The sequence below is a fragment of the Artemia franciscana genome, chromosome 6, assembly GCF_032884065.1.
Source record: "Artemia franciscana chromosome 6, ASM3288406v1, whole genome shotgun sequence".
Lineage (NCBI taxonomy): Eukaryota > Metazoa > Arthropoda > Branchiopoda > Anostraca > Artemiidae > Artemia > Artemia franciscana.
The window spans coordinates 23,037,992-23,051,731 of NC_088868.1; the positions used below are offsets into that span (position 1 = coordinate 23,037,992).

The 13,740-nt window shown below is 35.6% G+C and overlaps 1 protein-coding gene across 2 annotated transcripts in view; it reads right to left on the bottom strand.

Annotated features, from left to right (window-relative positions):
- LOC136028205 (metalloendopeptidase OMA1, mitochondrial-like) overlaps nucleotides 1-13,100 on the bottom strand; it is a 52,322-nt gene extending 39,222 nt beyond the window's left edge. Inside the window, exon 1 of one of the 2 annotated variants that reach the window (XM_065705920.1) lies at nucleotides 13,001-13,100. In XM_065705920.1, the coding sequence (XP_065561992.1) occupies nucleotides 13,001-13,012 (12 nt within the window). In that variant the 5' untranslated portion in view covers nucleotides 13,013-13,100. Of the gene's footprint in view, nucleotides 1-12,735 lie in introns of both variants that reach the window. The other variant, XM_065705919.1, reaches the window with a different exon arrangement.
- Nucleotides 13,101-13,740: the final 640 nt, after the last annotated feature.

The window sequence follows — 13,740 nt, forward strand, 5'->3', positions numbered from 1 at the left end:
GGACGACTGACCCCGCAATTTTCAGGCGTACCTTTAGGTGGTGATACATATAAAACAGCAGACCGACAAAATTAATTGCAACCCCACGCCTAATCAGCTCCAACATTGCCTGTGAATGAATCAATGAACCAAATGCATTAGTAATATCACAGGCACTAATAACCAAAATTTCTCCTTTCCCAACAGAATCAACCAATACCGAACAAAGGGATCTCAGTGCCTGGAAGCACCCAAGCCCCCGCTGAAAACCGAACTGAAAGGATCTAACAAATCCTCTGAACATCATGAGTAATCAACAGCTCAAAAATTTTTGGTAATACGCTCGACCCGTAATAGGACACGAGGGGTCTAGGCATGGGGGTCTAGGCAAAATACCCATACACAAACAAAGCAGACTTGTGGGTTTTAAATAATTTCTAAGCCTTTCATGTTTAAAAATGTCTAAAACATATATTGGTTATTTTTTGTTCCTTTAAGTGATTTAGTCTGAAAGTTAGAGCTAGTAAGTGAATCCTAAGCTTTAGTTGAAAGAGGGCCTCTCCTTCACCCTCATGGGACAGGATTAAAAATCACTTTGTATGCCTTGCTTGGGCTTCTAAAAACAAGGCTCAGAAGTCAAAAGCATATAATAATATTGAAAGTTCATTAAACTAAGAAAAACAAGCATGATATAATTTCTAATAAATCTAAGGATGAAAGAAAGACAAATTAGCACAAATGCATAGTTACCAACCAATTTATTTTTCCACTGAATGATTTCAGTGAAGAGTTTGAGCAAAAAAATGTTTTTTTACCACTAGTTTTGTTGGAGAAGGGCGGGGGAGGGGTTTTCCCCCCTGGAAAGTTTACCTCCCCCTCCCCCTTCTCTCTGCTAGTTTTCGAGAAATTTCTTTTTTGGAGATTTTTATTAAAAAAAACACCCTTTTAGGAATCTTTATTAAATTAAAAAGAAAGAAAAAATGGTTGCACCCTAAATTTTCTTTAAATACATTCAGCACATCTGCCCCCCCCCCCCTCCAACATTTTTGTGAATTGGAACCATATTTTTATACAAGGTATTCTGCAACACCATCATTAGCAAAACAAAACTAATTTTTTTTAGCATTCACATTTCCCAAAAAATAGCCTTTTTTTAAAGTCTTTTGGGAGTATTTTGAAACTATTCATGAAAGGAATAAGCCTGCCAAATTTGAACGAAGTCCATGACAATAAGTGTCATGGTTGGCTCTTTGTCTTTAAACATCTTCCCTGTACCCACCATCTTTGCTAATAACACTACCTAGTTAAGTGAGGTTGTCCACTTTGATTGTTCTTTTCTTTACCAAATGTCACCTGTTAATCTTTACTTATTCATAGCCTTAGGGCCTTAGTATTCTTAACATTAATTTTCAAACCTAATCTTGCACCCTAAATTTGAAATACCTCTAAAAGCTGACTCATTTTGCTAAAACTTTCACCTAGGATGCTTAAATCATCAGCATAATCCAATTCCAGGAAAGTTCAAGTCCAGAAAACTTTTTGGTCCCCATTTGATTCTGTGTTCTCCCATTGCCTTTGCAGTGCTTCTTAAGACAAAGTCTTATAAAAATGATCCACATAAATGGGGATAGAACGCAAACCCTGCTATACTCCTGATTTAATACAAAACCAGCTAGCCTCATTTCCCACCTTAACCGCAGCAGTGTTATTCTCGTACATAGCACTAATCACTTTATTGTGTTTGTCCAGAATACTATACAAGGATAAGACCTCCGCTAAAGCAGCTCTTCTATTAGCTGAATCAAACAATGAATCACTATCAGCTGAATTAAGGATGACAAAGTCATCCTTGATTCTACTAAGGTCATAACTTCCCAGGAGGTAGTTACCTTTCCGAAATTTCAGCTTTAAATTAACCCTAGATACTATTAGATGGTAATCTTTACTTTTAACATCAATAACAGCACTCCTAGATAATCTGGTATCTTGTATTGATCCTGCCAGTCTTTGGTTTACTATAATATAATCAATAAGGTTTGCTATCTTACCACCAGGTGAATACCATGTCACCTTGTGGGCCATTTTATGACCAAACACCACATTGGTTACAACTAGATTGACTGTACTTAGGGAGTACAGTCACGTCCAGTGGCAATTCTGAAAAAGAATTGCACACCAGGATAGCCTTGGCCACCGCATCTTTTGAGAGCCTTCTACCAGTCTGGAAATCCACCGTGTACTTGCTGAAGTTAAAACTCAGGTTGTTCCAGAGCAATGTAATGTCTGTTCTGAGTTATGCAATAGAATACCTTAAGTTAACTGCAGAACAGGAGAAATGCCTTACCACCTTTGAGAATAACTGTCTTTGCAGAATCCTTACAATCAGTTGGAGAGACTGTGTCAGCAACAATAAGATCCGTACACGCACAGGCCAGACACTTATTGAAATCATTGTATGACAGTGTAGATGGCCATATCTTGGTCACATTTTCTGCAAAATACTCTTCCATTGGCAACCAGAAGGCACCCGTCATCAAGGAAAACCAAAGAACATGCTCCATAGGGCATATGAACATGACAGAAGAGGCCTCCAGATGAGTCTCATCCCAGAATGGGAAGAAATATACACAGCAGCTCACATGAGGGAGGATTGGAGGATACTCACCAACACCCTGTGTGCCTCCAGAGGCACTGAAGGAACTAGAGTCTAAGGTAAGGTCTAGATTAAATTAACCTTAGACAGTAGGCTACTAGAAGTTGATCTTTACTTTTCAAATCAATAACAGCACTCCTATATACCCTAGAATATTTTCTTGATCCTGCCAGTCTTCAGATTACAATAGCGTAATCAATAAGGTTAGCTGTCTCACCACCATGTGAATTTCATGTTAACTTTCAGTCTATTTTATGACGAAATACTATATTGGTTACAACTAGATTGTTACACCTACAAATTTGCAGTGGTCTATAGCCATAACTGTTTCCTTTTCCTACACAAAATTTACCTAAGCTAGGATACCATCTATCCCTATTTCTACTAGCCGAGTGTTAATATCTTCTAATGAAAACACCATATTTCTACCTAGGGCCCTTTCTATTTGTTCCTGAGGCTGTAAATAAAATTCATCTCGGTTGCCAGCACCTCCATCGGGTGGTTCTAAATGGGCATATATTACTATCACTGATACCCTGCACCTTTTATTAATAAAATGATTGACTAGCATTTTATTATTAATAAAAAAAACTTACATAAAACACAAAAACCTAAACAAAACTTAGCAGCTTCCTTGTTCATCATGAGCCCTACTCCCCATCTCTGTACCCATCTTGTCTGCCTGAGTAAATAAGTTTTTATATCACCAAATTTCATATTTCCTACCCCCAAGAATATGATTTTCTAGAACCCGGAGACTAACACATATTCTCAAGTCTACATTATTAGGCCAGCTTAGAACCCAACAGCAAGAAGTCCCTGGGACCTACAGTAGGAATAAAGGCTTTGTGCAATCCTGGGCTCATCTTGGTTGCAACATAGTTTCAGCACTTGGCAATGTTCTTTAACCAACAAGAGTTGGAATCCTGCACAGACAATCTCAAGCCTATCACCTTTGACTCATTATATATTCATGCCTAGACATATTATGTTGTGCAGGGAAGCAGCTCATAGTACATATATCAGCTATGAAGAGGTTTATCAGACCCCTACCCCCCCCCCCAAAAAAAAAAAAACACCAAATGCCCATCTTGCTTGGTGTAAAGCATAGCAATATTCACCACTTTGAGGTATGCTGATGGAATTTCCATGTTACCTAAGGTCAGAGGGATAAGTTTCACTTTTCTAGGCTTAGCTTGCCCCTTGCCCCCAACGAGTCAGCAATACAGTAGCTACACCTATGAGGATATTTCAGGTATAGTTACAACAGGAAATGCAAGGAAATACAATATAAAATACACAAAAAGAAAACAAACTTACTCAAAAATTTCATCAATAAAATGAATTTTAAAACAAAAATCATAAAATTAAGTTTGAAAGAGTCTCAATTTCCTCGCCTCTCACAAGTTCAGGTAAAATTGGCAAAAAAAAAGAGTTATTTATTCATGATAAGTGAATTTATTGAAAATAGAGCAATTCTTTATTGTAATATGTGCCCTTTGCGCTGCAAATCATGTATTTCTTTTTTAAACAGGTTCATTTTAATCAACTCCTAATTTATTTTATTCTGTATTAAATGATTTTTTAAATTAATTTTGTGTACATAGGATTGAGTTTGTACTCACTCAAGTCTCTATTTAGGGATGCATTATTATTTAAAATTGGTTTTATTTCAGCATGGACTGGCTGCCCCTGCAAGCTTAGAGTTATTACCATAAAAGGTCATTTTATTTTCTCTGCAATCAGGGGTAATGCTAATATGAATGTTGAACAGAGTAGGGCCAAGCCAAGTATATTGGGGTACTCTGGTTGAGTATTGAAACAAACTAGTAAGTCATCTGAAATATAAACAACTTCAATCTGCATTTTGTCTATCAGGAAGGTCATTACCTAATCAATGTATTCTTTATTCACTTGCTGCTTTCCAGTTTAAGCTTCCATCTTCAATGTGAAACCTTATCAAATGCCTTAGCCTGGTAAACTACTACTAATAATAATAATAACTCACTACAGCACCAAGCCGCATGAGGCTAACACAGCTACGCACGCTCCTCCTCCAGCCTAATCTATTCAAGGCCTCCCTATTTACACCTTCCCAGGATGTTCCCATTTCCTTTAAAACTTTGTTTATGACATCCTCCCAACCCAAACAAGGACGACCTGCTCTCCATGTAGCTCCAGATGGTTGGCCAAAAAGGACAATCTTTGGCAATCTATCAACCTTCATCCACAGAACATGGCCTAGACATCTCAACCTTTCTTTCATTATAGCCCTAGAATGCGGGACTGAACCATATTTTTCGCACAACCTACAGTTGGAAATACGGTCAGTCAGTTGGGTACCCAGAACAATCTGTAGGCAATTTCTCTGGAAAACATCTAGTAAATTTTCATCTGCTTTTTGGAGCGCCCATGCTTCAGAGCCATATTTGATCACTATCATCACTGTAGCTTCCAATATTCTAATCTTGGTTTTCAGACTTATCTTCCTATTCTTCCAAACTTTTTTTAACTGTGAAAAAACACCCTGAGCCTTGGCTATTCTACTTTTAACATCTTCACTGTTCCCACCATCTTTACTAATAATACTACTAAGGTAAGTGAAGCTGCCAACCTGATCAATCTTTTCGTTACCCAACGTTACCTTTTCATCTTCACTTATTCCTAGCCTTAGTGACTTAGTCTTCTTCACATTAATTTTCAAGCCTGTTCTAGCACCCTGAACTCACAAAATCTCTAAAAATTCATTCATTTTGCTCATGCTTTCATCCAATATGCTTAAATCATCAGCATAATCTCAGTCCAGGAGCGTTTTTCCTCCTCATTTGATTCCGTGGTCTCCAATTGCCTTTCCTGTGCTCCTTAAGACAAAGTCCATCAAAATGATCCATATTAATGGGGATAGAAAACGACCCTGCTTAACTCCTGATTTAATACAAAACCAGTTGCTAACCTCATTTCCTACCTTAATTGTAGCAGTATTATTCTCGTACATAGCACAAATCACTTTAATGTATTTTTCTGGTATACCATATAAGGATAAGACCTTTGCTAACGCTCTTCTATCAACAGAATCAAGAGCTTGCTCATAATCAATAAAACTGAGGACCAAAGGTGTTTGACAACAAAGGGACTTCTCAAATATTAACCTATGAGTGAAAACTTGGTCGACACATCCTTTATCTTTTCCAAAACTGCACTGTTCTTCCCTTAAAACTTTGTTTACAGCACCTCTTAGTCTAAAAAGTATCGAATTACTAAGTAATTTGCTACCTACAGAGACCAAACTAATGCCTCCATAATCATGACACTCACTATTGTCACCTTTCTTATACAGTGGTTTAATTAAGGTTTTCCTAAAATCATTGGGCGCTTCCCCCTTTTCAAAAATCATATTCATAATCTTTAGTAGCTTATTCCTAACCTCAGAGCCACCATATTTAAGAAAATCATTTATCACACTATCAGCACCTGGAGCCTTATTATTTTTTAATCCTTTTAGTACTGTTGCTAATTCTTCCTCACTAAACTTATTTCAACTGGGATCTCTCTATCTATTAACTGAATGTCGTCATAGACATTAAACAATTTTAGTCTATTGACCTGCCTTTCCTAAAAACGTGTTGGCAGTTGGACATGAGGTTATTAGCTGTGGGGTATTGTATGATGGCATCATTTACAATACCTTCCATAATTCCTGAGGGGACAGAGATCAGACTAATAGGTCTATGGTTTTTGGTGTATATACCTGTCCCTTCCTTGAATACAGGTAGCACATAAGTAGTCTGCTAATTACTGGGAACTGTTCTGGTATTCATAGATGCCCGAAAGATGTTAGCAAATGAGGGGGCTGTCTGGTTTGCTATTTCTTTAAGAAGCCATATAATTTAGTCACATTAACCTTAGATTACTGTTTATCAACCTCTGCAGTAGCTAACTTCACAGTAAGATTTTCTGCAAACTAGAAATTGGATTGTCTCACCATTGGATTTGTCTGAATTTTCTCAATAAAAATTTGATTAGCCTGAATGTTTAATCCACAAAAGATACTAAATATTTTAAATACACTAAGAGTCAATAGTGGAGCTCAATTTTGGACAGATATTAAACAGTTCATGGTAATATACTGTAAGTAAGGAGCAACTTGGCCCAATAATAGTCAACTCAAAAAAAATGATAGCCAATAATTCATCGAAATAATTGGCTTTCTACATTGATTCCAAACATATCAAATTTATTAAGTTTGATGTTACCTACCAAAAGTTTAAAAGCATGAGAAAATATAGGAAGGAATAGGTTTTAGGAATAGGTTTTATTTGCACAATCTCTCGTAGTCATAAAACTAAATGGCGCTTATGCTTACAAAAAAGAAAAAAGGATTAAATCAAACAACAAAAAAAAAATCAGAAGACAAATAGTTTAAAATCAACAATTGTTATACTTTGATACAAAGAAAGGGATGAATGAGTTGGAAAAACGATTTGTGCGTGAAGGAGGTGCTGCTAATCTGTCAAATTTCTTCAACCTAGTACTTCGATGTTTCACTAAAACTGGTGGTAGTATCGATCTGTATTTATCACTTCTGAGAAGATATTGGCCAAATTCAAGAATCAAACTGAGATGACGCTCTTGAAGAGAGGGAATTTGTAAAGTGGATAATGCTAACTTATATTCGATAAAAGCATCGCACAATATTACTTTGACTGCTCTTTTTTGTATTGACTCAAGCTGGTCACTTAGGTAAATAGTGTTATTGACTTGTGGGCCCCATACAGGACATGCATACTCTAAAATTGGTCGAATGTAAGTAAGATAGGTTATCCTTAGTTGTGTCACTGAAAAACCAAATCGACGCATTAGTATAAGTGTCCGCATCGCACTATTTGCCTTTTTGATAATTGTATCAACATGGAGGCTGAAAGAGCAGTCGATGCTAAACTTGACACCAAGCACTACTGCCGAAGATTCACTAGGATAAGGAGGAGGAGGGCACACAAAGTCTCTCTTCAGGGGATTAAAGCGAAGGACTTTAGTCTTTCCTTCGTTGATTTGGAAGCTGTTCGCAGTACATTCATCTTTGAAGTTTTTGATTATTTCGTTACAGATTTGGGGGACAGCCTCAGACTTCTCAACAATGTACTTCAGTAGGACTGACAAGTCGTCTACATACTTAAATCTTTCTTCATAGCCGGAAAGGATGAAATTTATCACTGCCAAAAACAGTAGACTAGCGAGCTTAGTACCTTGGGGGGCTCCGCATGTAAGCTCGACCCATTCGGAGTCGGTATCTCCTGGGAAAAGACTGTAAACGCACTGATAGCGGGCTTGTAAAAAATTGATCACTAAAAGGAGAATATGTTTTTGCGCACCCATGGTGCGTAGATTTGTGATAGCAACGGAATGGCGAATAAGATCAAAAGCCTTTCGGTAGTCTACGAGGAGAAGGTCGACTATAGCACTTCCTCGGTCGAGCCACTCGACAATGAGATGGTACATCCGTACTAAATAAACAGTTGTGCTGCTGCCTCTTAAGCATCCATACTGATACGGGTCTAGATGTGCAGAGACCTGTGACATAAGTTATGCCTGACTTTCAAGAAAGGGGGAAACACTCCCAAAAAGTCATGCTAAAACTCTGACTAGGACAAGGATGCTGTCAAATTGAGCATAAAAAACAGGTGTAAACAGTATGAGAAAGCAGCAGCTTCCAACAAATGTCAAGTTTTAAATTCTTGCTTTTGCACTGTAAGTAGCTGCTATTGCTTACAGCAAAGAAGAAGCTAAAGGTTCTTTTCAGTGTCTGATATACTACCTTAAAGAGCAGCTAGGAAAACAGTGATAGTGCTAAAATAAGATAAATATTTAACAAAATTTGAATAACTGATTCAATCAGCTTCAAACCATAGAGCCTTACTTTATGTCAATTAACTTAGAAAGAAAACATTGATGTTTTGAAGGAGCTTTGAAACTGTTTATTTTTAAGTTAACATCTACCATGGCTATTCCAACCCCACAGCAATGGCTCTGTTTTGTTTTTTTTTTGTTTTTTCAGGCTTGGCATCAACAGCAATTGAAACAGAAGTGGCAGTTCCTAAAAATGTAGAAGAACCACAACATTTTATCCATTTCAAAAAAGGTTAAATAATTAGCATACTGATGACACATTTTTCTGTTTTTAATAGCAAAAAATGAATTTTGAACAAATAGTTTTAATGACTGAATTCTATGGAACTGAAAAATAATTTGAGTTACAAGACAAGTTTCAAAACATATCCTAATGGACCTTTTAGGGATAACAGAAATAAAGTACAGAATGTAGGTGTAGTTAGGGTATAAAGGAAAAGTTATGAGCAGTATACAGTTATTTTACTAATCATTTTAAGATAAATACAAGTGACTTCTTCAGACCCATTGTCATTGTACTATATATTAGATGTTGTTCAGAGAATACAAAATTCCTCTCATGAACATTTTTAAGATTGAAAGAGGAGAGGAAATATTATCTGGGGGGTTAGAACCCCTTACTTTCTGCTGGTTTTGCTTTTTTTATACACTATGTTTAAAATAAAACCAATTACATGAAACAGGATAACAGCAAATAGACTAAAAAAAGATTTCTAAAACTTGACACAAAGCAAATATTTCTCCCATAATGTTATTCAGGGGAAAATTAGGTGAAAATTAGTCTAAAACACTAATATTTGAACCTCACATATTGAAACCCATGCATAAAACCATAATTTAAATCAGTATAATATCTAGATATTGTTGTTGAATCAAAATTAAGAATTTACAATAGGGTCCATTTCTTATAATTTCACTTCTGTAACAGAAAGTTTGGCCAAGTTCATGAAATGTCAGTACCCTTTGGTGGTGGAAGGAATGCAGATAGCTACTTAAGACCTTTCAAGACATAGCTTTGACTCTGGAAGTGCTCCTGTAAATATCATTGACCAGACTCAATTACTCTCCAAGACAGTGACAAGTCCCTTGTTCAGAGTTTTTATCCAGTAAATCCTTTAATCATTCTTTTTATCCTAATGCTCTTTATATATTGCAAGTACAAGATAATATACAGTTTGACTATCTTGTGAATACTGAAAAACTTTTTTTCTTTTTTATATAAGATCTTAAATGTAAATTCTTTTATACAATGTGGAATAATGACTTGCCCAAATCATACAAGCCATGCAGATGGATATTGCACAGCTTTATTTAAGGTAATTTTTTTCTAATAAATTTTTGTTGTTTTGTTGATAGTGCTCAGGGAGTTCCAAAGGAGAACAACATGGTTGCCTTAGCCTACCCTAGGTACCAATTTGAAGAGGGTGCCATCTTGTACTACACTTCACATATGATCAAAAAAAAATTAACCCTAATGTCCATTTCTGGAATGTGTCAACATTTGACTTGAAGAACTATTTAGCTAACCTTATATCAGTTGCTTTTAATGAAAAAAGCTTCAGATTAAAAACTGCCTAGAAACAAGATTACCAAACAGTAGTTGACAAACTTGAGTATAATCCACATGTAGCATAATACAGCTTTGAAGTTTCCATACACAGATATTATAATGACATTTATTTGAGAAAAGAACATGAAGTTAAGTTTTAATTTTAGCATAAATATTACAATAGTAGCAGAAAGCTCTATACTCTCCATTAAAGATTTTTGAGACACATCAGTCAACACCTCTCTTCATGACTCTGCCTTTGTGCATGCACAAGGAAAAATAATACATATGCTATGATCTGATCAAATGCAAAGTAGTGACTGAAGCTATTGCTCTGACAAAGTGGTAACTTCCTAGTCACCACGCTATGATGCGTCCCATTTCTGAACCAAATTTTGCTATTGTTATAATATTTATACTGTGATTTCAATCTACAAGACATATCTGGGCTACTTTAAATTGTCTTACCAATAAAATTGCATTACATGGTATTTTAGAGTTTTTCTTTAACCTAATTGTACAAATTAATTTCTTTTAGATTAGATTTATTCATAATTAATTGACATATTAAGAATACACATTCATAAATATATTAATAACAGTAAAAGAGAATAATTATATAAATGATTGAATATACTGCTTATAAAAGTAAAATAACATTAATTTGATATCTATGATGGGTTTGTTGAATGGAGGGGGGAGGGGGCAAAAGCCATTCTTGCCCTGGGTCCTGACATCTGTCCCTGTACTACTGGATGCTTCAAGAATTGTTTAACTCTGTAGAATTGAGGTCTATCATACTCTAGTGCTGGATTAACAAGTTTTTATTACATATGGCTTTCTGCTGACAATTGTTTTTTTGATGGTGCCAAGATGTCTCTCAACATGTGCAATGGTTGACAGAGTATGCTGACAGAACTTTTGCTGGGAGTCTACCCTGACTCCAAGGCCATGCTAATCTTTTGTTGATGTAAACTTTGAGCAACTGCCAGATCTGGGATTGACCAATGAGTACTGTTACTTATACTTGTTTGGGCCAGAATGGAGCATCTGAATTTTTCTCTTGCAGCCAAAGCCTGCATGGCACAAACAATATATTTAAGCATTTAACTCTTAACTATTTTTGTGTAATTATTTTAAAAGCTTGACTTTACAATTTAAAGTTTGATCCTAATCTTGAAAAATGATATAGTATCCTATTTTTTAACAAGCTTCTAAGCCACAGATAGACTTTTTCTGGACACATGTAATCAAAACAAGTGTTATAAAGCAAAAAATTATATTTAAATAGGCTAGGCTGTTGGAGTAACTTCAGTCTAAATTTAAATGTTGGAAAACAAAGTTGGCCTGCCAATCCCAAGTAGCATAGTCTTAAATACCACCTAATCCTAACAATCTTAACCTACATAGAAAAAATCATGTCCAAGATTAGAAGCTTACTGACCAAGTTTTAAAAAGATACTTTTTAATTGAAATAATATTATGCCTAGAATTTGGGCTGTTGAGAAGGAATTATATTACCATGGTAATAAAACAATTCATACTTTATAACATGCAGAACAATTGTAGTTAACAAATGTTGAAAGCAATTCTTTTACAATTTTCACCCTTAATTTGCAAACATATAGCCCAAAATATGTATTCCTTGTGCTATCCCATTTTCTGGTTTTGTCAGTGCTGAGCTATTCTATGGCTGCACAGATCAGAGCAAGAGTGATAGCATGGCAAAATTTATAGGAAATATGTAATTTGGGATATAGCCTATATTTGAACATTGGGGGAGGTGAAGTAAAAAAGAATTGTAATCAAAATGTGTTAACTATAGTTATTCTGCATATTATGAAGTAATAATTAATCATCAAGGTCAGTGCTTAAGGGAGGGGGAAGAAGAGGAGAAAGCCAAGTTCCTTGGCAATACCTTCCCAGGTTGTATTTTTGGCCCTGGATTCAGTCCTGAAAGTTCATTTGCCAGTAAAATTCTAGTTAATTGACTTCTTGCTATCTTGGAAAGGGTTTAGGTTAGGAAAATGAAGGTTTCAGGGATAGGTCTACAGGCTAAAGTATGTCCTGAGAAGGTATTTTAAAGTACCCACCTCCACTCCTTCTCCCTCTAGAGGGTCCTGAAATTTGCCTTCATAACAGGTGCTATACCTATTGAAATTTTGACAAAACAACATTTTACCTTAATTTTCAGTTACTAGTTGCTTTTCTCTGCCTTTAGCCTAGTTCTGAAAATGCAATTCCTGTTATTTCAGTAGAATTTTGAGCCATAGGCTATCAATGTTTTTTTTTCAAAATTTAGGAAATGTATTTTCATATCTTTAAAACCTTATAAAATGGAACTGAGCAAAGTTATGAAGCTGTAAACAATTTTGTTGTACTTCAATTAAGCAGAAGATCTATTTTGGAAGGTTTCACTTTTATAACATATTTTTAAAGGTTGTCAAAGGTCAGAGCCCTTTAGAGGACAAAGGAGTGGAAGTTGTTGCTTAAAGATACCTTCACAGGACATACTTTAGTCTGTAGATTCATTCCTGAAAGTTTCATTTTCCTAACCTAAACCCTTTCTGAGATAGCAAGAAGTCAATTAACTAGAATTTTACCCATTATTTTACTGATGTTGTTTTCTTTATCCTAAACTACAACTTACCCAAAAAGTAATTCTTCTGTTTTCTTAATCTTGATATATACAATGCCCTGGTTTCTGGAGGTAAATTTTTCCACCATTTTCGAAAGTTTCTACCAAACAAGAATGCACCTATTCTGGCAATAGGAGTTAAAACCAAGGCTATAATTGGTGGAATTGCTCTCCTTGGAGGAGAAGAATGAAAGAATAACTTTTGTGAAAACGATTTGTCTTGGATCATATATTTGCTATTTTTAAAAATTAAGCTTCTAGAAGCAAATAATAGTGCCTGGCTGAACATATTTTCCAGTTTTCAGCTACTCTTCAACCAAAACCAAAATCCCCATTTGCCCTGTTTAAATTGTTAAAATTTTCAGTTCGACAACAATTCACATAAAAAGACCTAACCCTTAGATTTCAGCTAGTTGGGGGCTTTAGCAATGTTGTTTTTAGAAGTTTTTGAAAGCGAGTAAAAAAAAAAGATTTGTCAAAACAAAGTGGAAAAGTGATCTGTCACCGTCTAGAGCACTGGTTTTTGGCCAATGGGCCACCTAGGCATTTCTAAAATCCTAATGCCTCCCTCGTGATATTAAAATTTGGTAATTAAGAATTTTAATTGCATTCACCCGAAGCAAGCTTAAAAGGACATTAACTTGGTGTAAGTGCCAATTAGGGCAGGGACCTTACCACTTGATTTTTTTTTCGGGTCCTCCAACATACAAACTTTATAATAATTAAAAATTATTCCCTGAATACAACGCCTTATATATAATGTAGGTCATTTCAATACTACCATGTATCTTTTTTGCTATTTAAATGCATATGAATGTGAAATCATTCGCATTCAAATTGTTATTATATTAAAAATTAAGGCTCTAAAAAACAGTCAGCCAAAGGGTACACGCCCTGCCATGACCCATCAAGATATTCCTATGCCCTTTCGGTGGGGTATGTGCCCTAAATCGGGAATCAAGAGTCTAGAGCAATTTAAGGGCGCATAACTTGTCATTAACTTAAGATGATGAGAAT